The 23675-nt window shown below is 47.8% G+C and overlaps 1 protein-coding gene across 11 annotated transcripts; it reads left to right on the plus strand.

Moving 5' to 3' along the window:
- Positions 1 to 5782: 5782 nt before the first annotated feature.
- On the plus strand, positions 5783 to 21254 carry SF1 (splicing factor 1). Of its 11 annotated transcripts, none has more exons than XM_054725821.1 (14): positions 5783 to 6539; positions 8277 to 8405; positions 11336 to 11411; positions 14624 to 14776; positions 15117 to 15206; positions 15804 to 15987; positions 16073 to 16188; positions 16292 to 16399; positions 17616 to 17796; positions 18047 to 18320; positions 18636 to 18695; positions 18799 to 18978; positions 19723 to 19927; positions 20347 to 21254. In XM_054725821.1, the coding sequence occupies exons 1-14, from the start codon at positions 6152 to 6154 to the stop codon at positions 20474 to 20476; spliced, it is 2274 nt and encodes a 757-aa protein (XP_054581796.1). In that variant the 5' UTR covers positions 5783 to 6151; the 3' UTR covers positions 20477 to 21254. The 11 variants fall into 11 exon arrangements, with proteins under 11 accessions (XP_054581796.1, XP_008157303.1, XP_054581794.1 ...); XM_008159081.3 differs by having other exon boundaries at positions 5783 to 6182; XM_054725819.1 differs by lacking the exon at positions 19723 to 19927.
- The last annotated feature ends 2421 nt before the right edge of the window (positions 21255 to 23675 follow it).

Here is a 23675-nt window from a genome sequence, read left to right on the forward strand (position 1 = left end):
TGGCACAGCAGGGTCAGAGGGGGCTGTCCTGTGATAGCCACCGTCAAATTGCCCCCCACTGGGCAGGCGCCTCCGGGCTGGGTCAGATCAGCCTCTCAGCCTTCCATGGTGAGTGCAGGAGGTGTGGGCAGCCCAGGTGTCCAGGTCGCTGGCCCATACCCCAGCCTAGTGAGGGTCAAGAGGAGAGGTGACAACCAGAAAGTGGCCACGTTCACTGTGCCACGCCCAGCACCTGGTCACGCCTGGTGCATGCTTTCCGCGGGAAGGAATGAGCGTGTTGTGAAGAGGAAGCCCTGGGGTCAGGCCCTGGACCGGTGAGCTTGCTGAGCCCCATTTTCCTGGGTGTATCATCTCTAAGTCTGCCTGCAGGGCTGGTAGGAGGATTGAAAATACCCTAACACACAATGCAACAACACATGCATCTTAGAGAGGTAATGCCGAATTAAAGCAACAAATTGCATAAAACTACACACAGTATTACAGTAAAACTAAACTATGTATTGTTTGGTGACACACGTGATAAAACTCCACTAGGAGGTCAGAAGAAGAAAAAGCACAAAATGCAAAATGCTGATCCCTGTGAGGGGAGCGAGGGTGGGTAAGGCAGGACCCAAGAATTTGCAAAAGGTATTGGTAACATCCTGGTTCTTTGGCGGGTGGTAGCTTCATGGTGTCCCGTCTTTAACTCTGTTTCTAACATAAGGCGCACACATCCTTTTGTATGTATCAAATCCTATGTAATAAGGGGTTAGGTTGAAATGTTTCAAAGTGATCACACAAAAATCAAAGCCCTATAGTGGTTTAAAAAACGAAAACAAAAGGCCAAGATAACCCTCTCCTCGGTAAGGACCTCAAGTGGAGATGATGAAAGGGTGGACAGGTCTTTCCCAGCAATTGCTTCCTTCTATCGTTTTGTGTGTTTTTTTAAATATATTTTATTGATTTTTACAGAGAGGAAGGGAGAGGGAGAGAGAGAAACATCAATGAGAGAGAAACATCCATCAGCTGCCTCCTGCACACCTCCTACTGGGGATGTGCCCACAACCAAGGTACATGCCTTTGACCAGAATCGAATCTGGGACCTTTCAGTCCGCAGGCCGACGCTCTATCCACTGAGCCAAACCGGTTAGGGCTATCGTTTCCTTTAAAAATAGCTTTCTGGAGGAATTGTCGGCATACAATAAACTGCATGTATTAAAATGGACTATTTGATGACTTCAACACTTATGTACCACACCCGTGAAACCGTTACCACAATCAAGATACACATCTCCATCACCCCCAAAAGCTTCCTCGGCCCCCTTGTAGTCACACACCTCCTGCTCTTCACCTCCCCATGCCCCCGTAACCACTGGTCTGCTTGTGTCAATAGAGATGAATGTGAATTTTGCAGAATTTATATAAATAGAATCATACACTATGTACCCTGTTCCTCTCTGGCTTCCTTCACTAAGCACAATTATTTTGAGTTTCATCCATGTTGTTCCATGTGTTAATTAATAGCCCTTCCTTTTATTGCTAAGTAGCATTCCACTGCATGGGGATATACCAGTTTGTTTAGCTAGTCACCTGGTGAACATGTGGGCCGTTCCCAGTTTGGGACTGTTACACATAAAGCGGCTACCGACATGCATGCACCTGACTGTGTGGCTATGTACATTCACTCTGGTAAATGCTACGGACAAAACAGGGCACTGGAATAAATCTAACGGAAAGCTAGCTCACAGGGTGATCTCATCATAAATTCTTAATTGGGTAGGTCATGGGCAGTCACACCCCGGGTCTATGAGAGATTTATCTTTCCCTTAAGCCAGCCCTGTCCATTGATCTTGTGCACTGAGGTTAACACACCTTTGAAATGCTAGAGGTAATCCACAGACCCCTCAGAGGTGTGACCACCCTCAAGGGAGCCCCATTTTGTCGAGTATGTTGTCAGTTCGGCTCAAATAAAACTCAAACTCTCATACTGGTTTGGACATTCTTACATCGACAATATTTTGGAATGGAAGGATTGGATCATATGGTAGATGTGTTTAATTTAAAAAATATATTTTTTATTAATTTCAGAGAGGAACGGAGAGGGAGAGAGAGATAGAAACATCAATGATCATTGATCAATTGCCTCCTACACGACCCCTCCTGGAAATGGAGCCTGAAACCCAGGCATGTACCCTTGGCTGGAATCGAACTGTGACCTCCTCCCGTTCATAGGTTGACACTCAATCACTGAGCAACACAGGCTGGGCATGTCTTACATTTTTAGAGTATGAAGCACATTGTGAAAATATATTGGTCATTAAAAATGTAGGTAACTTTCCGGTTCCTGTTTCCCGCTCCAGCATTATCACTGATAACGTGTGCTGTGTATCCTTCCATAGCTTTCGCTATACGCATAGTCATATGCAAACACACACACATATAGATGTTTGTTTTACAAAAAGAAAGTCATGTAATGTAGTATATTTACCTGCTTCTTTTCTCACTTAAAAACAAAACAGCCCTAGCCAGTTTGGCTCAGTGGATAGAGCGCTGACCTGCAGACTGAAGGGTCCCAGGTTCGATTCCAGTCAAGGGCACGTACCTTGGTTGTAGGCTCCTCCCCTGCCGGGGCCCTGATCCAGGCCCATGCAGGGGGCAACTGATCGATGTGTTTCTTTCACATCCATATTTCTGTCTTTCCCTCTCTCTTCCACTCTCTAAAAAAATCAATGGGAAAATATCACTTGAGGATTAAAAAAATAATTTAAAAAATAATGCTTATGCCAAAGTGACACATTTTACTTATTTATTAAAGATGTTTTTTATTGATTTCAGAGAGGGAGAGGGAGGGACAGAACCATCAATGATGAGAATCATTGATCGGCTGCCTCCTGCACACACACTTGCTGCTAGAGATTGAGCCCGAAACTCGGGCAGGCTTCTATTCTAGGTCAGGTGGTATGGGTTAACGGCTTTTCAAGGCTGCCTAATTCCAGGTTATCGATATTTCAATTTGTTGAACCATTCACACATTATCTTTTTGTTTTTTTAATCCTCACCCAAGGATACTTTTCCATTGATGTTTAGAGAGAGTGGAAGAGAGAGGGAAAGACAGAAAGAAATGTCGATGTGAGAGAAACACATAAATTAGTTGCCTCCTGCACAAGCCCTGACCAGGGCCTAGGCTGGGGAGGAACTGAGGTATGTGCCCTTGACTGGAATCAAATCTGGGACCCTTTGGTCAGCAGGTCGACGCTCTCTCCACTGAGCCAAACTGGCTAGGGCAACAATATATCTTTTAAATATGTTTTTATTGATTTCAGAGAGGAAGCGAGAAGGAGAGAAACATCAATGATGAGAAAATCATTGATCGGCTGCCTCCTGCACGTCCCCCACAGGGGATGGAGCCCACAACCCAGGCATGTGCCCTGACGGGGAATCCAACGGTGACCTCCTGATTCACAGGTCGACACTCAACCTCTGAGCCACACTGGCTTGACAACCACTCACATATATTTTTAAAAAATACATTTTATTGACTTTTACAGAGAGGAAGGGAGAGGGATAGAGAGTTAGAAACATCGATGAGAGAGAAACATCGATCAGCTGCCTCCTGCACACCCCCTACTGGGGATGGGCCCGCAACCAAGGTACATGCCCTTGACCAGAATCGAACCTCGGACCTTTCAGTCTGCAGGCCGATGCTCTATCCACTGAGCCAAACCGGTTTCGGCCCACTCACATATTTTTAAGATATATATATATATATATATACATATATATATATAGTTTATTGATTTCAGAGAGAGGAAGGGAGAGGAAGAGAGATAGAAACATCAATTTGATGAGAATCATTGATCAGCTGCCTCCTGCTTGCCCCTACTAGGCATTGAGCCCACAACCAGGCATGTGCCCTATAAATGCAGAAGACAACACATTACCTTATATAATCACATGCGCTGCTTTGGGGGCAGATTCCCCAGAGAGGGATTGCTTTATTGAAATGGTTTCTTTTCCTTGAAAGAGATACACTTTTTAAAAAATAATCGTCACTTGATATTTTTTCAGGGAGGGAGGGAAACACCATTGTGAGAGACACATCGATTCCACACGAGTCCTGACCTAGGGTGAACCTGCAATCCAAGTTTGGACCCTTGTCTGGGAACTGAACCTTCAGTGCCCGGGCTGATGCTCCATCCACTGAGACAGGAAGGGGTACAAGTTTAATAGACAACAGAATGCTTTCCAAAAAAAGACCTTCATATTAGTGTCAGCACATTTGTCTTCTGCTCTTTTAATGATTACATAAAGAGATCCTCATTATCACCTTAATTTGCATTTTCCTGCTAACAGTGTCCCTTTCACATTTTTTGGCTATTTGGGCTTGCTTTTCTGAAACTTGCCTATTTGTAGTCTTTTCGAAAATTAGTTTTTCCCTGGCTAGGTAGCTCAGTTGGTTAGAATGTCGTCTGGATAGACCAAGGTTGCAGGTTCCATCCCCAGGCAGGGCACATACGAGAAGCAACCAATGGCTCACTTGGGTGTGGCTCAGTGGTTGAGCATCCACCCATAAACCAAGAGGTCAAATTTGGGTTCCTAGTCAGGGCACATACCCAGGTTGTGGGCTTGAACCCCAGTAGGGGGCATGCAGGAGGCAGTGGATGGATGAGTCTCATCATTGATGTTTCTATCTCTCTTTCCCTCTCCCTTCCTCTGAAATACCGCCCCCCCAAAAAAAAAAGCAATGAATGCATAAATAATTGGAACAAGTTGATGTTTCTCAAATCAATAAAAATTAGGAAAAATTTATTTTTAAAACTTCTTTGAATATTAAAGATATTAACTATGAGGTGTGGCAACTGTTTTTGTAGCTTATTATTGTCTGTTGACTTTTATCATAGTTTCAATGTATTTGGTAATCAAGTATATCTTTTCTTCAAAGCTTGAGTTCCCTGTCTTCATAAACTATCCCTGCATTACCCTGACAGCCCAAGTGGTTTTATTGTTTCTATTCAGGGCTGTATAACATTAGCTAAACCTTTTCCTTACTGAACTGAAATACCACCTTTGTGGTATTTTTACCCATAAATGGGGAATCTATTTCAGGACTGTTTCACTGATGTCACGCCTACATCACATTGTTTAACTATTGTATTTTATACTGTGTATTATCTGGAAAGGCAAGTTCCTCCTCAACCTTGTTTACAAGTTTCCCCACTATTTTCCCAAATGACTTTAAGACGATTTAATAAACCACATGTTGGGAGTCTAATGGAATTGCCTATTTGTAAACTCATTTTAGAATTGACAAGTTTACATTCTTTTCCACCTAAGGTTATATGTTCCATCAGCTCAGATTTTTAATCCTTCAATTAGGGTCTACTTTATAGCGACTTTTCTCTCACTATTTTTTTCAAAGAAAACAGGATGTCCTTTTCTACCTGTGGCGTCAACGGATCCCTTTTACGGACACGCACCGGACCCGCCCCCGACCCCGGTTCCGGGTTCCGAGGGAATCGAGGATTGACGTCACTTAGGGTTTACGCTCCGGACCCGGGAACGAAGGTGAAACGAGGGGCGGAGAGGCGACTTTGCCCAGTCTACGCATGCGCACTCCTCCCCCGCCGTAAATCTCATTGGCCGCGGCTTTTCCGCCGCGACAGCCAATCTCGGGGTACGACGACGCAACCGAGTTTGATTCTATCAAGTTCAGCCAATGAGAGCGCGCTTGCAGCCTACGTCACAGTTTGTCCCACCCTAAGCCCTCCTTCCTGGACTCCGAGCTCAGTTCGCGCAGTAACAAATGAAGTGCGCGCTGCGACACCTCCCAGCTCTCCAGGCTCGGCCGCCATTTCCTCGCCAGGCCTAACGGTCCGGCCAATCCCAGCGCACAGCGAGAAGGACTGAAGCTCCGCCAATCGGAGGCCGCCGATCCGACCCTTTGCCTCAGCCCGGCCCAATCCAGGCTTCGGCCCGTCGCCCCCTGCCCGCCCCCGTGGCGCCCTCTCTCCTCCCTCTTTGTGCGTCTCGCGCCGCCGCCGCCGCCCGCCGCGTGAGAGGAAGGGCTCCGCGCGTTCCGCGGCAACGCAGTCGAGTCCCCTCCCCCCGGAAGGTTCGCTAAGGAGAAGCCGCCGCCGAAGAGGAGCCGCCGGTGCGGGTCCCCGGGGGCGCCATGGCTACCGGAGCGAATGCCACGCCGCTGGGTAAGCTGGGCTCCCCCGGCCTTCCCTCCCTTCCCGGGCCTAAAGGGAGCTTCGAGCCGGTGCCACCGCCTGTCCCCGGGCCTGGGGCGGGGCTGCTGGTGCCCGGGCCGCCGCCTCCTCCGCCCGTGGGGGCCCTGACCGCGGCCTTCCCCTTCGCGGCGCTGCCTCCTCCTCCTCCTCCGCCTCCCCCCCCGCCGCCGCCGCCGCCACCGCCGCCGCCCTCCCCGGGCTCCTCGTACCCGCCGCCGCAGCCGCCCCCTCCGCCGCCGCTCTACCAGCGCGTGTCGCCGCCACCGCTGCCGCCACCCCAGCCGCCGCGTCAGGACCAGCAGCCGGGCCCGGCCGGCGGCGGAGGAGGTGAGTCGGGCCGAGAGAGTGCGAAAGGCGTCGCGAGAACGGGCCCGGCCAGCTGAGGGGCGCGCGGCGGCGGCGACGGCGACGGCTGCACGCGGCAGGGGCGCGCGCGCGCGCACACGGGGAGGCCCAGGCGGAGGCGCCACGGGGCGCGCAGCCTGTTTCTTGTACCTTGAGTGCGCACGCGCGCTGGGGAAAAGGCGTGGGGGGGGGGCGGCTGAGCGGGAGGTTTGCTGTGCGCAGGCGCAGTGCGCTGCCAGGCTGTATGGTCCGAATAAAAGCTGGGGGCGGGGGTCTCCCCAGTTGCTCTCTAGCCCCAGGTGGAGTGGAGGGGGTCGAGTGGGTGGATTGGGTACCGGGTGTGCATGTCCGGAGGGTGTGAAAGAGTTCAGTCATGACGTGGAACACCTTCCTGGTCGTAGAGGAGTCAGGGAGAAAAGTACCAAGGAGAGCTATTTGGACTGGAAGGCAGGGTACCTCTTCACTACCGAGAACGAAAGAGTTGAAAGTCTTCAGGACATTGTTGGCTCATATCTCTTGTGGCTCTTTGGGGGTGGGGGAATTCTGTTTTCTAGTTGGGGCTTCACTCAAGGCCTGGGCCCCTGGGAAGTAGGATGACTTGTGTACCATATGTGTAGGGAATTTGTGCTTATATATCAGGGAAGAAAGGTTTCGTTATTATAGTTTGTTCTTTTTTAAACTTACTTTTATTAAGAGAGGGAGAGAGAGAAAGAGAAACATTGATGTGAGAGAGAAACATTGATCTGTTGGCCTCCCCTATGACCTGGGCTGGGGATTGAACATCTGCATGGGTGACTTCCAACCTCTGAGCCACTCTGGCCAGGGATTTTTTTTGAACTTGAGGTGTCAGACACTGGACAAATGGCCAGGAAAGTTGCTGATCTCAACCAAACTTTTGAAGAAAAAGGTAGTCTTGGGGGGATGGGGGAGAAAAGGAGGAAGAAGGAGACGTGTAAAATTTTAGACAGTGAAAGGAAGATTTAAAAAAAGTAGTCTTGAAAAAACTTGCTATAGCTTTAGTCGAGATCTGGCCTAGTTAGAATGGTTGGGGAGGTGGTGGTGGGAGGAGCCAGCAGGTTATAAACTTGTTTGGTTATTGAAGGATGATGTAGTATATATCTTCTCAGCACCTTATTTTCCTGTCCGAACTTGACCCATTAAGATTTGTTACCTTGTTGCCCTTATCGGTGTGGCTGGATTGGTTGTTGTCCAATGCACGAGTTTGCCAGCTCGATTTCCCATCCGGGAACATGCCGGAATTTTTGGGCTTGATCCTTGGTGGAGGGCTTGCAGGAGGCAGCTGATCCATGTTTCACTCACAGTGATGTTTCTCTCCCTCTCTAAAAATCAGTAAACTATTCTTTTAAAACACACACACACACACACACAAGATTTGTTACCTTGTTCACATCACAGTTTCTCTGAATTATTCCGAATTTTCTGGCGTGTAAGACGACTTTTTAACCCAGGAAAATCTTCTATACGCCTAGTCGTCTTATACGCTGGAAAATACGGTAACTTTTTGGACTCAGGTCCACCTGCCCATCCATATGTCTCTGATTTCTCAGGTTTGACTTCCATTCTTTGCTACTTACATTTTAGGTCAAGTTCTCAGTTTCAGTCTGCTGAGCTACGTGTAATGTCATAAGTATCCTGAACTGCTGGTAGTTAGTTATTCTGGTGGTTGTGTTTGCATCCTACGAACTTTATTTCTTTTAGATTTCCCAAGTAAGAAGCGGAAGAGGAGCCGCTGGAACCAAGACACAATGGAACAGAAAACGGTGATTCCAGGAATGCCTACAGTTATCCCCCCTGGACTTACTCGGGAACAAGAGAGAGCTTATATAGGTAAATACACGTTCTACACCCAAATGCATTTTCAGATTGTTAATATTCTGAGCGACACTTTATCCGTTTTAGTTTTGAGACTTTAAATTTTTCTATTTTGAGATAATGTATGGCCAGGTGTACTCTCATGACTTTGAAATAATTCTTCAGTTTTTGCTGTGTGGGTCCTGCATTTGCAGCTCCTTGTTACGGTCTGTTGGTAACAGCAGTGTTCTCCATGAGGACCGGGAAAGTAGAGGGGCCCCCTTAGGAGTTAAGAATAGCCCCCAGGTTAGAACCCCACACCTTTCAGCTGCTGTTACTGCCAGTTGGTGAGGTGAGTGTCTTATGCCTCTGGACACGGCCCCAGTGGAGAACACCGCAGGTATTGTAAAACCTAGTGCCTTTTCGCAGCATGGCCTTTCACCGTAATTTCACATTTCTCCCTTCCCTTAAAAAATGGTCTTTTACTTCTTATAGGTACTTTCTGACAGAAAAAATACTCAGTTTAATAAAAAAGTTGTTCTGAAAGTGTTTACAGTTCACCCCCTTTTTAATCATTTTATTGAGTTTAACCTTTCCTTCAGCAATTTTTTTCCTGGTTTGGTCTTTGGAGAGCTGTCTTAAAATGAGGGCTCTTGTATTTACCACAAAGAACTCTGCTGGGAAAGGGATACTTCTTGGATATGGAATCTTACCTATGGAGAACTTTTAAGAATTAAGAATGACTATCCACATTGGAAATGAAATTAACCTCAAAGTTACCTTTTTAAAAATACAAGGTTTTTAATGCAATTTGACCTTTATTTGTGTATATCTGCTGCTGTCTCAAAAAAAGTTCACTTGATAAACATTTCCTACTAACCAAATAAACACCCCCTTTGGAGTAAATTAGGGCAATGGTTTCCTACACTTACGAGGCTATGGCCTTCACAAATAAAAAGCTTCAAGGCTGGCTTGTTATTCTTGAGGATCATAGTGTCTTACATTTTTTAGACTGCTGAGAATTTTGAGGTGTTGGAATTGTCTAATATTCACAATATTTTCCTTCCCCCACTGTTTCTATCTACTCCCGCCCAGTCTCATGTTAGGCAGATCTGAATCTTCACAGCCTTGTGAAAATGTCCTTTGTGGAGCAATATCCCAAAGAATAACAAGCTGACTTAGAAAATGGGAAAACAGACTCATTCTTTACATCTCCAGTTTTCTTCCTGTGGAAGGAGTTAATTCATTGAGCCCTAAGGGCTATTTATAGCTAATTTATAGCTAGAATCAAAGCCTGGGCTAATGTAGATAAACCTTGATTTAAGTGCCAGCTATTTCCTCAAATTAGACCCCAGGACCCCTGCAGTCCAGTTAAGAGAACTGACACACACACACACACACACACATACACACACACACACACCACACACACACACACCCATACACCCATGTGAAGGTGGCTTTCGCTTTGAGTTGTTCTTAGAATTTAATTGCCAAGTCAGAACTTTACTGGCATAAAAGCTTAAGGGGAGCCATTGTCTTACTTTTGTCTCACAGTACACCCTGCCTTGTACAAATGCCCCCATGTTTTTTAAATATTAGTGTAGATTTTAATTTCTTTAGAGTTTTTAATGGGTGTGTAATATAGCCCCTGTGGGATGTATTTATTTACTTATTTGGTAATCGTCTGAGGATTTTTTTCATTGATTATTTTTTGAGAGAGTGGAAGGGAGGAGGGAGAGATTGATGTGAGGGAGACATGGATTGGTTTGCCTTCCACATGTGCTCTGATGGGCTGGGAATCGAGCCTACAACCAAGGTATGTGCCCTTGATCAGAATTGAACTCGGGACCCCTAAGTGCAGACAGATGCTTGACCCACTGAGCCAAACCGGCTAGGGCTCTGGGATATATTTAAATTTAGAAGGGTATCTTCGCTAGACATACATTAATCCTGTCCTGGAGCTATTTCAACTTTAACCCAGCCAATAAGACTTGCTCTTAAGCTGTTCAGAACTCTCAGATGCTAAGAAATAAGTGGTGATTGAGCACGCTGAAGCAAGTGATCTGGCTCTTCTGGTCCCGTTATTTTGAGTAAAATCAGCCGGGTAGCATTCATTCCCTGGAGTCTGAATTTTTGTGAAAAACCCTCATTTCTCTTTTTCATGTACAGCCTCATTTGTCAAGGTCAGAGGGTCACACCATTCTTGACCCACACTTTCAGTCCTCTATACCCCTACTTTTACTCCCACATAAGGAGCAAGTCTAAAACCAGACTTCTTACCACTACTGGTTGGTTAAGGTATATGGATTGTCATCTAACATTTGAATAAAAGCAAGAAGGTATTGGGAGATTCCTACTAGTATGGATCTGGTGTACAGAAAATATGTATGAACTTCTGTGAAGTGTTGAATTGGTTATTAACTGTCTTCTTTAAGGAATTTTTAACCTTCTATCAGTGAAAATATTTGCTCAACTGGTATATTTCCTTGCCCCACGTTAATTGGGTCTCATTTTGGGCTATGCTTAATATTTAATGAGGAAAAATTAGCTCTCAAGAGTCTTGCCCTCAAAGTAATTTGGTGGGAACAGGGTATCGGTGATAACGTACATGGTTTGGTTCTGGGTGCCAGTTGTTACAGCAAGCCTTGGTAGGGGGAGAGGTGAAGCACCTGATAAATGCTTTGGTATTAGCCATAGTGAACAGTCTATACCGCTAACCCCTCTTCAAACAAACTGTTTGCTTCCTTAAGTGATAACCATTTTGAAGTGAAAAATACCTATAGATGTAAATGGACTCCTGCCGATAGATGGTTGGGAGTTTTTGCCTCAATGTGTTCACTGATCAGTCGTCCCTTTCAAAGTCTCCGAGTTCTTCATGCTTGTTGTTGAGATTTGAGATGTTTTTTGGTAACATTGTCTTTTTTCCATCCTTTTTTTTTCTTTCCTAACCTGGTTTCTTCCAGTGCAACTGCAGATAGAAGACCTGACTCGTAAACTGCGCACAGGAGACCTGGGCATCCCCCCTAACCCTGAGGACAGGTTGGGAAACAGTTTTAACCAGCTGACAGTAACGCTTTTACCTTTTTCTCAATAACGTTTTACTGGTGGCAACATATTGTGTCAGTTCAATAAAATCCTAGTAAGACGACTGGTACTCTGATCAAGTGGTTAGTCATCAGCTAGAAATTGGAATGAAACTTAATTACTAGCAGAATAAAAAGTTACAGGAAAATGGATAACTGGTTTCTAATTTGTAAGCATGTTTACTTTAACCTGACTTGCTCACCCATAAGGACAGTGAGTGGGCCATTACCAGCCTTTTCAGTACCTGCTTTGGCTGAAAGCCCAGGGTGTGGAGAGTTTTTCTCACAGGTGCACGATGCAGGAATTAAGAATATTTTTGAGCATCACTGAATTTGAGCAGGCCAGAAACTCAGTCTGCTCAGCTCATTGCTATATTGTTCCTGCTCATGGATTTGGGATGGTTTTAAAATAGACGAGATATCTACCCAATTTCCTTTATTGCCAGTTAATTTTCAGTCTTGGCCATTGCCTGGGGTATTGGGAGGGGCCAGAATATTCCACCTGTTTTGGGAAGGCTAGCTACCATCCCTACATTACCAGCACCTCCCCCCCCCCCTTTTTTTTAAAGGGGAGTGTGGTCCTCCAACAGCTGTGGTCATGTTACCTCAGTTTAAAATTTCACCTGTGAAAAGAAAAAGTCCAAGGGAAGTGAATTTATATGTGTGTGTGTACACACACACACACACACACACACACACACACACACACACACAGAGGGGCGGGGGAAGGGAAAGGGGGAAAGAGAGAAACATCAATGATGAGAGAGAATCATTGATCGGCTGCCTCCTGCACGCCCCACACTGGGATCAAGCCTGCAACACAGGATGTGCCCTGACCTGGAATCGAACCATGACTTCCTGGTTCATAGGTCAATGCTCAACCACTAAAGCATGCCAGGAGGAAGTGAATTTTTTTAAGCAGTAATTTTATTGGCCGATTGTGGTCTTTGAACAGCTAAAACCTGGTCCATTTAATTGGAAGGGCAATATGCCTTCTCTCAATGAAATTTCTCCTAGTGCATGTAGCATAGTTGAAAGCACTTTGCTTTAAAATGTAGTGTTTTTGGCTTTTGTTACCCAATTAGTAACTTGTTAAAGCAGGAAGATGTATTGGTTTAAGAAGCCACTCTTATACATCTTTCTGCTGCCCCTTGCTAGGAAACAAGTTTATTGACTTTAATTTGTTTATATTATTTTTTTACCTGTAGATTTTGGTTGGAGGGGGTTGTGTTTCATATATTTCTTGGTTTTTTGTTTTTTGTTTTTTTTAGATTTGCATTATAGGTTGCAGACCACAACTGTTAAGTGCCTTTTTTGGCTTTTTTCCCTTTAATAATACATCTACAGGTTACCAGGCAATTCCTCAAAAGGTTGAATTTTTAACAAACCTTTGCTTCCTGGAGAACTGGGATTAGAATTTAGTTGATCTATACGATGTTTACGCAAAGTAAAGAGGTTGGCCAATCTAACCTTTAGAATATCAGCTTTTGTATTTCACATTCATAATTTGGGAAGAGATTAAACTGTTGTGAGGCCTTTAAATGACCAATTTGTACTGGTAAAACTCATTTTGGTGATTAGCTAGAAATGCTTAATTCTAGACAGTTACCAGGGGGGATTAGAAATGTCAAGCATGCTAGAAATAAAACCAGAGCAGCCTCTTTCTCCCTTGTATTCAGTTGGAAAGAATCCCTAATACCTGATTGGTTTTTCTTTTGAGCCCAGGTTGGAGGGAAATGCATGAGTTAACTTAATAAATAAGGTTATTTCTTAAGGTGTATTTTCAATATTAAGCCACTTTATGCCATTTTGATGTTGCTTAAGTTGCACAGTTAAAAATGTTTTTAAGTTGGTTGTAGATTTAAATGTATAAGGTGATAGTCTAATAAACTGGGGTATGTTCGCTTTTGTTCACTATTACTGGATTGTGCTAACAGTTTATACAGATGCTAGAAACGGAGGTGTCATTTAGCCGTCATTAGCCATGAACAAACCTGACCTTTTATTCCATCGTGTGTGTAACGGATGACATGGTTCCCTTTAGGCTGAAGACAGAGGGAGCAGCCGAGTTCAGTCCTTGCTCTCCAACTAGGCAAGGTTCTCTCAACTAAACCAAGGGTGTAGGAGTCTTGACTACTTTCAGGATGTTTTTTAAATAACCTGATCCACATGGTCTCTTCCCTTCTTGCAGCTGCTACTAAATTTTCAATCAGAATATAAAGCTATGGTCCTTTTTGTAATCTTAACTTAGAATTCTAGGAGTGTAACTTCTCTTTTTTTTATTACCGCAAAATCCAGCTGTGGTAAACTGACCATTTTATCATTACTATTTTTTACTTGTAGCAACAGCATTTTACTCCTTGAAAAACAGAGAGAGAGAAAATCTGCTTTCTGGACTTGTAAACTCTGGTGGAGAATCCTAGGTTTTCCCTGCTATTTGCAGGTTCAGACCTTAGACAAGTACTTGGCCACGTCTGCATTTGCAGCCTCTCTTAGAAGCTGCTTTAGCACTTTAACGTTTTTCTTTACCCAGACTCCCCAACATCGAACAGCCAGAAAACAGGTTGACTCCTGGGCCTTGGACACAGCCAGTCAGGCCATTGAAGGAAAAGCAGAGACGAAGCCTTGAACCATCTCTCCATTGTGGGGGCCAAGTAGCTGCACTAGCCTTGAGTCCTAGTTGCATTGGGTTGAAGAGTTCATACTTACTATGTGGCAGGGGTACATACACTTCCTAGTAGGGCATGAACTCTGCAAGAGTTAACATTTTAAATAAACTTGGGGTTTTTGTGGTTCATAAAGTTGTAATATTGTAAAGTTTTTTTGCAAATGGTAGAAAATCCATATTTGGCAAGAAGACTCCAGATAGTACTGTCCTTGTCATTTGCAGTCAAGAGATTTTTCCAAAGGACAGACTAAACCCTCATCATTTTTTAAAAAAAGCAAAACCATTTTTTGCCTTTCTCAAACACACCCAAGTCTCCCCCCAATGTTAAGCTTCCATCTCCCCATTCCACACGATCTTGAATAGCACACGTTATGGTCAGTTCCTCCGAAGAGTGTTGTGTTAGGATCTGAGGCAGAGGGGCTGGGGAAGGCTTATTATAGCCCATGTGGGGATGACAGAAGAGTTAAGGTAGAGCAGTAATGGTGGTCTGTTTCCCACAGGTCCCCTTCCCCTGAGCCCATCTACAATAGCGAGGGGAAGCGGCTTAACACCCGTGAGTTCCGCACGCGCAAGAAACTGGAAGAGGAGCGACATAACCTCATCACAGAAATGGTTGCTCTCAACCCTGACTTCAAGCCACCTGCAGATTACAAGTAAGCAGAGGGGCTGGGTTGTCTGGGACAAGAACACGTGAAGAATGCATGTGACATGGTAGAACATTAAAAAAAAAAATAGACATTGATTTCAGAACGAAGGGGGAGAGAGAGAGAGAGAAACATCAATGATGAAAGAATCATTGATGGGCTGCCTCCTGCACACCCCACACTGGGAATCAAGCCCATAACCCGGGCATGTGCCTGCCTGGGAATTGAACCATGGCCTCCTGGTTCCTAAGCCAACACTCAATCACTGAGCCACATGTTGGAACATTTGGTACTAACTTCTCACCTCTTACCTCAAATCACCAGAGTCAATGAGTCTTTTCTTCCTTAGACCTCCAGCGACACGTGTGAGCGATAAAGTAATGATTCCACAAGATGAGTATCCAGAAATCAACTTTGTGGGGCTGCTCATTGGGCCCAGGTAAGTAACTTCTAGCCTATGGGATAGAGAATTCCTAAGAACCTGTGAGGTGTGTTTATCTTGTGCCAAATTGGGTGCCATTGATGTCACCTTTCTGTTTTGGGTAGGACCTTCACTTTGGCTGAGTTCATGCCTTCCTGTGAGAAAATCTCTTTAACATCCTCATTTTACTTTAGGGAAGTTAAATCTTTTTCTTTCTTTTTTTAATATATTTTATTGATTTTCTACAGAGAGGAAGGGAGAGGGATAGAGAGTTAGAAACATCGATGAGAGAGAAACATCGATCAGCCGCCTCCCGCACACCCCCCACCGGGGATGTTCCCGCAACCAAGGTACATGCCCTTGACCAGAACCGAACCTGGGACCCTTCAGTCCGCAGGCCGACGCTCTATCCACTGAGCCAAACCGGTTTCGGCTAGGGAAGTTAAATCTTAAGGATTGCTGTGGCTGATCTTAACTTAGACATCATGGATCTGTTGGTGGGGATATCCAATTCTCTGCACTCCTGATTTCCTACCAGTGCCTGATCAGCCCACCTTTGTCTCCTCTGGCATGTGAATTTGCATATAACAACTCAGCCTTTTCTGCATCTGATAGAGGGAACACGTTGAAGAACATAGAGAAGGAGTGTAATGCGAAGATAATGATCCGGGGGAAAGGGTCTGTGAAAGAAGGGAAAGTTGGGCGCAAAGATGGCCAGATGTTGCCAGGAGAAGATGAGCCACTTCATGCCCTGGTTACCGCCAACACCATGGAGAATGTGAAGAAAGCAGTAGAACAGGTGAAGGAACCAGAAACGAAGCCTCTTGCCAGAAATCTGGGTGGTTGTCTTAGCACTTAACATAACTGTCCATTTTCTCTCTCAGATAAGAAACATCTTGAAGCAAGGGATTGAGACCCCTGAGGACCAGAATGACCTACGGAAGATGCAGCTTCGGGAGTTGGCTCGCTTGAATGGGACCCTTCGGGAAGATGATAACAGGTATCTGATCAGTTTAGAGGAGAGTGCATCAGAGACCTGAAGAACCTATTGAAGTAGGAGGCGGTTGGCCATAGCCCTTGAGTTGACTTTTTTCTCTCAACAGGATCTTAAGACCCTGGCAGAGCTCAGAGACCCGTAGCATTACCAATACTACAGTGTGTACCAAGTGTGGAGGGGCTGGCCACATTGCTTCTGATTGCAAATTCCAAAGGTGAGGGGCTGCAGTCGTGGTTTGCTGGTAGCCTGTGGTGTACAGGAAGCTCTTCAGCACATTGGCTGGTCGCTATTAACCAGTGGATCCAAGAGAAGCTTTCCTTTCTGTGAATGTCATGGTGTGGTATGAAGTCCAGGATGATTAGAAACAGCCTGTGCAGAACATTCCTATTTTGTTGTTCATCTTGAGCCCAGGAAAACTGTAAACTTCCGTCCTGGGTATGGGGAGTTGGCCCCCCTCCCCCTTTTTTTTTAAATCCTCATCCAAGGATGTTTTCATTGACTTTAGAGAAAGGGGAAAGGAGAGAGAAACATCAGTGTGAGAGAAAAACAACAATCAGTTGCCTCTAATATACACCCCAACCAGGGATCGAACCTGCAACCTGGGTGTGTGCTCTGACCAAGAATTGAACCTGTGACCTTTTGGTGTATGGGACAACGCTCCAACCGACTGAGCTACACCTGCCAGGGCAGGGTATAAGTGTTCTTACTGTAGCTCAATATTAAATTAAGTGCCGTTTTTGCTGCCGAAGATTGGTTTAAGAATACCAAATTATGTAAAGATTTTGACCAGTTTTGGAAGCCAGCACTTGATAGCAACACTTTTTCACTTGGAGTGGCTTTGTTAAGGAAGTTTTGTCAGCTGTGTTCCAGTCTTGTATAGATTTCCTTCCCTCAGACTGGAAATGCAGAATTCTTTGTTTAAATGTTTTTACTGACTTCAGAGAGAGGGGAAGGAAGAGGGAAAGATAGAAACATCCATGAGAGAGAAACAACACCATATACTGGCTGCCTGCTCACAACCTGGTTATCTGCCCTGATTGGGAATCGAACTTTGATCCTTGGGTGAATGGGATGATGCTCTAACCCAGTGGTTGGCAAACTCGTTAGTCAATAGAGCCAAATATCAACAGTACGATTGAAATTTCTTTTGAGAGCCAAATTTTTTAAACTTAATCTATATAGGTAGGTAAATTGTTACTAACTTAATTAGGGTACGTGGTATTTTGTGGAAGAGCCACACTTGGGGGGGGCCAAAGAGCCCCATGTGGCTCGCGAGCCGCAGTTTGCCGACCACTGCTCTAACCAACTGAGCCACACTGGCCAGGTTAGAAAGGATAATTCAGTTCCTCAACTTTCTTGTGTAAATTCCTCAGGGTAAAAGTTTACTCCTTAATGATTTCCCCTCTCTGTTACCCACACCCCACCTTCAGGCCTGGTGACCCACAGTCAGCTCAGGATAAAGCTCGGATGGATAAAGAGTATTTGTCCCTCATGGCTGAACTGGGAGAAGCTCCTGTGCCAGCATCTGTGGGCTCCACCTCGGGGCCTGCCAGCACACCTCTGGCCAGTGCACCTCGGCCTGCTGCTCCCGCCAACAACCCACCTCCACCGGTGAGCTTCCGGCGCTGGTTCTTGTGGCCTGGCCCCCTGTCTTCCTCAGAGGAGGGGTAACGGCCAGGGATTTGGGGCAGAGCAGACTGCTGGACATGGCTGGCAACATTGTTCTTTCGGGCTGTCAGATGTTTGGGATCTCACACGGAAGGTTCTGTCCTTGTGTTCTGGTCCTCTGGCATAGCCGAGAGAACAATGTTGCCACCAGGGGGAGCAGGCAGGGACGTTGGCAGGAAATGCTCTCACATAGTCTCTCATGTCTACCACCCAGAGCCGCCCACCCTGGATGAATTCTGGCCCTTCAGAGAGTCGGCCCTACCACGGCATGCACGGAGGTGGTCCCGGTGGGCCTGGAGGCGGCCCCCACAGCTTCCCACATCCGTTACCCAGCCTCACAGGTGGGCATGGTGGGCATCCCATGCAGCACAACCCTAATGGACCCCCACCTCCTTGGATGCAGCCACCACCACCACCGATGAACCAGGGCCCCCACCCACCTGGGCACCATGGCCCTCCTCCAATGGGTAAGTAAGTGTCAGACCAGAAACCTTGGGGCTTTGGGATAAGCAGGGGTTAGAGCAACTTGCTGCGAACTAGCAGCAGTTCTCAGAGTGGCTGCGTGTTGCACTGAGTCTCTTGTCAAGGCTTGGGCACCAGGAAGAGCAGGCTCCATCTGATTCAGGAAAGGGTTTCTGTCTGGGGTCAGCACAGGCCTCTCACAGAACTGCTCTTGTAAGGGAGTGACTGCAAGATGTGTGACTGTAAAAGCTGTTGGTGGGGGCGACTTCCCTGGCCAGTTCAAATGTCCTGCTAAGTCCCTGCTCTTTCCTTCCATCAAGATCAGTACCTGGGAAGTACGCCTGTGGGCTCTGGGGTCTATCGCCTGCATCAAGGAAAAGGTAATGGAGCCTGTCATCTCCCTGGGGCATCACCTAGGCCTGGGAATGAAGGGGGGCCTGTCCCACATCTCCTCCCAGAGGCCTGACCCTTTCCTTCGCCTAGGTATGATGCCGCCACCGCCTATGGGCATGATGCCGCCACCGCCGCCGCCACCCAGTGGGCAACCTCCTCCCCCGCCTACTGGTCCTCTTCCTCCATGGCAACAGCAGCAGCAGCAGCCTCCACCACCCCCCCCGCCCAGCAGCAGTATGGCTTCCAGTACCCCCTTGCCATGGCAGCAAAGTGAGTGGCATATTTTGGGCTTGTGGGGGTGGGTGGGATGGGGGGTGGGGCTAAGAGGAGTGAGAGAACCTCACAGCTCACACAGGCAGGCCAGCACCTTAGGGTGAGACTCTGATCTCTGCTGGGGGGGGACACAGAAAGGGCCTTGTGGCCCCTGGGAGGTCTCGGGGAGGAGATCTGATGTTTGGCGTGGTTGTGTCTGGGGACATCTGTGGGGGCCTGGAGGGGACCTGCCATAGTAGGTAGGGTGTCAGAAGTCCAGGCTCTCACTGGCTGAGTGAGCTGCTGGCTGGCTCAGTTCTGTGCACATGGCCAGGGGTGGGTGGTGCATGCGAGTTTTGGAGAGGGATGTGATTGGGGCCTGAGAGACTGGGGATGGTACCTGGCAGTGGGAGAGTAGCTGTGGCCTTGAGGTTGAATGTGCCGTTCGGTGGTGGCGGCGGATGGGCGGAGGGATGTCAGAGCCGGTTCTTGTGTCTGGTACCTTCCTGTCAGCCCTTCCAGGGGACATTGGTGACAAAGGGCTTACTTTGTTAAGCCCAGAGACCTTGAGGCTGACCCTAGGGTAGTCCTGCCCACCCCTTCACTCCCCACCACCAGGACAGCCCCGCCCGCCCGCCCCCCACCACCGTACAGCATGCAAAGCAAGGAGCAGGCGCCCCTCGCCCCCATCCCAAGGCAGCAGCCGCAGAGAACCGCGGTGTGCCCCCGCGCGTGTGACCTTGGGCTTCTTTACCACCCCAGATACGACGACTACCACCACGAGCGCTGGCACAGGGTCCATCCCGCCATGGCAACAGCAGCAGGCGGCTGCCGCAGCTTCTCCAGGAGCCCCTCAGATGCAAGGCAACCCCACTATGGTGCCCCTGCCCCCCGGGGTCCAGCCGCCTCTGCCGCCCGGGGCCCCTCCCCCTCCGCCGCCTCCGCCACCTGGTTCCGCCGGCATGATGTATGCCCCACCTCCCCCTCCTCCGCCTCCCATGGACCCTTCTAACTTTGTCACCATGATGGGCATGGGGGTGGCAGGCATGCCGCCCTTCGGGATGCCTCCAGCTCCCCCGCCGCCTCCACCACAGAACTAGACTCGGTTTTTTAAGAAAATATATATTCTATAGAGAGAACTGGTCTTGTTTAAACACACGCCGAACCTCACCATATGGAGCCAGACATTGGGACGCACGCATGTGATTGTGTGCACGCATGTGTGTGTGTGCACGCACCGGGCTGGGCCAAGCGACTGAGGACGGGCAGGTGGTAGTAGGGGCGCCAGCTTGGGCTTTCCTGGCGCCCCGTAGCATCGAGTGTCTTCTTTGTCTTCTTTCTCTCCTCACCCAACTCCCTTTGCCTCTCCCCAAACCGGGCCGCCAGGATCCCTCCCCGCAGCAGCGATGGCCCGAGCCATGAGAGTGAGGACTTTCCGCGCCCATTGGTGACCCTTCCAGGCAGACAGCCTCAGCAGCGCCCCTGGTGGACAGGATGGTTCGGCAAAGCAGCCTGAGTTATTTTTGTGGACGGAATCGGAACACGCTGGCTCCATATTGTGAAATTTTTATTAATTTTTTTCTTTTTCCTTTGTTATTTCCTTATCTCTTCCTTTCTTCAGACTCCGTCCAAGGAGATGCTCTCCCCGGTCTTCTGCTGCAATCAGATTACTTTTCCTTTTCTCCATTCCTCACTCTTCTCTTTCCAAGGAGAGAGGAGCAAATGGTGTTAGGCCGAGGCCTTGGCCACTAATGTCAGGCTAGTTTGGACAGAGGTGTTCCTTTGGTTCTAAGATTTCCAAGGTGCCATCGCCACCCCAAGATGATGATGATTTTCTTAAGTGTGGGATTTTGTGTCTGCTACCCTCAGAGTAGTGGCTTCATCGCCAGGCCCGGGATTCAGTGTCCATCCTGACACCCCTGCCAGCAGTCGGGTGTGGCTGCCCAACCACCTTGGGCTTGTCTGCCAGACCAGGTCGTTCCCACTTTCCTGAGCGCCTGAGCTGCCTCGTTCCATTTGTTCCTCTCCTTCCTGGAAGGCTGCCTTTCAAGTTTTCTTTTAATTCCAAATGTCTGGATGTTTTGCAGTGTCTAGGGTGTTGAGCCCCTTGTTTTTTCGTTCTGCTCCCCCACCCCGTCCCTTTCCATGGAGTGATTATGTTGACAATAATGTATAACGCGCGTTCTCTTCACTGGTTTATCTGCAGAAATTTCTCTGGGCTTTTTTTTTTTCCAGTGTATGATTCAACACTGCGTTAAAGGGGGATGTTCCATTGAATAAAAGAGCAGTGTGGTTTTCTGGGTCTGTTTCTTTATTTTCTCTTAAGCCCTCTCTCCCCCCATTGTCAGCAGAATTAAAGTTACCATTGTTCCCACAGGTAGCACCTGGCCCCTGGGAAACCTGTGGGATATTAGCTGAGGAAGCCTCCCGCCTGCCTCCCGGTGTGGGTTTGCTGGTGGAAGTGGAGTATGTGGGCAGCCCCACCACCTCCCCCTTGGGTATAGTTAATAGCTGAGAACCATGCTCTCCCCTCCCTGGTGATCCCTCATCCCTCTGGTCCATGTCCTTTTGAAGACATTTCCCTGGGGCTCGGACCCCCCACATTTGCAGAGCTCCAGTTGTGATTTGTGCCTGAAAGCTGCCACCTGACTACGGCCCTGGGCCTAGGAGGCATCAGCACTAAAGGTCAAGCCAACTAATCTGCCTGTCAGGCACAGAGCAGCTAAAATTAAAATTGCCAAGTGGCTTTTCTTGCTCTGCTGGTGACTTGCAGCCTGCCAGCACTGCAGGCTTTGGGGAGTGGTGGGGGCAAGAGAACGTGCCCACCTTGTGCTTCGTAAGCACTTCTTTGCAAAGGGTCTTAGCCTGCTTTTTCTTTTCATGTCTGGACAGTGCCCATTGTGGCACTGGAAAAATCCCTGTCCGGTCTCCATGAGGTATTGAGGTCCCATCCCTCTGCACTGCCCCTGGGAGAGCCGTGTTAGAGCTGGCCCTTCCCGGGCTGGCTTTCCTTCGGAGAGGCTAAGGGACAATAAGCTCCTCTCCTCCCAGCCCTGACCAGTGGGGACAACTCTGGCCTGGGCTGTTTTCCAGCTTCAAACAAGAGGTGGCCATTACTGTTGATCTGGAGCAAACCTGGGTGTCTGTCCTTGCTGGCGGCCTGCGGGGCTTAAGGAAGCTTCGGGAAGTTCAGTGGGTTCCCTAAGCCTCAGTTGACTGAAAGGAGAGGTGGGGAAATCTGTCCTCAACTGATGGGATGGAGGCAGGGCTCGGGCCTGGCTACCCTCTTTGACCTTGGCTTCACCTCATTTCTTCCCCACAAGCTTGGTTTCCCTGGTGGGCTCATTGGGCGGTTAATTAGCTCTTTGAAGCTCTGAAAGAGGCAAAGTGGCGCTATGTGGGTTTTAGAAATAAAATCAATAAACGACTTAACCACAGCCCAGCTATCTCCTCTGTCTCCCCTGGGGCCAGCTCCATTCCTGTGCTCTGCTCCCTGCCATCAGCTTTTGTTAAGGTTTGGAGAGTAACAAAGTGGCTGACGAAGGCATCCGTCGTGGGCCTTTCTCCAAGCAGCTCTAGACCCTGAAATGGAGGAGAGACAACAGGAAGGCTTGGCCTTCAGAATGGCAGCGAGCCACCTGCCTTTGTGGCAGATGGGGAGAGACGTGGATGCTCCCCTTCACCCCCTCCCGGAGACATCCTAGGTGGGAAAGGCCTTCTATGTGGCTCTGTTACAGAGGACCAGCCACCCCTTGTTCCTTTGTGTGCTGCTGCATCTCCCCACCCTCCCAAAAGCTTGGGTGAAAGGAATCCAGTTGGGGGGGAAGGTCAGCGTTAGGGCTCTGTTACTGAGACCCAGCCAAGTGCTCTGGAGAAACCCAAGATTGGTCCAGGGAAGGAGGCAGGATTTCTGATGAGAAACCTAGTCAGACATAAATAACCTTGAGTTCGTTCAGGTTGGAAAATGGCTTTCAGAATTCTTTAAAATAAATGCACATAGAACACCAGGGAGCGAATGAACAGGGAGAAAGAACATAGTGAAATGAGAAGTAGGGCTGTTTGAGCCTAGGTTTCATGCTGCTGGGTTGGGGCATCGAAGGAAAAAAAGCTTGGAAACTGAGTTGGAGGCTCCTGACACAAAAACTGAAAAAACCCACAAGAAAGGCAGTTAAATGAGTCAAGTGAATTTGTCACCAGCCTTGGTTAAGCATCGGCCCATGTATTAGGAGGTCACAGGGCACATGCCTGGGTTGTAGGCTCAATTCCCAGTAGAGGGTGTGCAGGAGGCAGCCATCAATGTTTCTCCCTTTCTCTGAAATCATTAAAAACATTTAAATATACATGTTACTGATTTCAGAGAGGAAGACGGGGGCGTGGAGAAAGAGAAACATCAATGATGAGAGAATCATCAATCAGCTGCCTCCTGCATGCCCCACACTGGGATCAAACCCACAACCTAGACATGCCCTGACCAGGAATCGAACTGTGATCTGATGCAGGTTGATGCTTGACCACTGAGCCACGACAGCCAGGCAATAACATTTTTAAAGGCACATCTGTTTTCCAGTAGAAATGGTATGTCCCAGTTCAAGTGCCTTGAGTGCAGGGGAAGGGTGAGCACTGAACTGATAAGAAGAGGGCTTTGGGTCAATTCTGGAAAAGGATTGAATGAATTTGGGGAGCTGAATAAAAAGATGGGAGTGATCTGGCATTGG

This window comes from Eptesicus fuscus, chromosome 13, assembly GCF_027574615.1.
Source record: "Eptesicus fuscus isolate TK198812 chromosome 13, DD_ASM_mEF_20220401, whole genome shotgun sequence".
In the NCBI taxonomy this organism is placed as follows: domain Eukaryota; kingdom Metazoa; phylum Chordata; class Mammalia; order Chiroptera; family Vespertilionidae; genus Eptesicus; species Eptesicus fuscus.

Bases quoted from the DNA above. Each gene is read 5' to 3' on its own strand.
- SF1 (XM_054725818.1), top strand. From the start codon at position 6,152: ATGGCTACCGGAGCGAATGCCACGCCGCTGGGTAAGCTGGGCTCCCCC. The intron at 18,321-18,635 runs GTAAGTAAGTGT...CCTTCCATCAAG, and splicing joins CCATGGCCCTCCTCCAATGG to ATCAGTACCTGGGAAGTACG. The intron at 18,696-18,798 runs GTAATGGAGCCT...TCCTTCGCCTAG, and splicing joins TCGCCTGCATCAAGGAAAAG to GTATGATGCCGCCACCGCCT.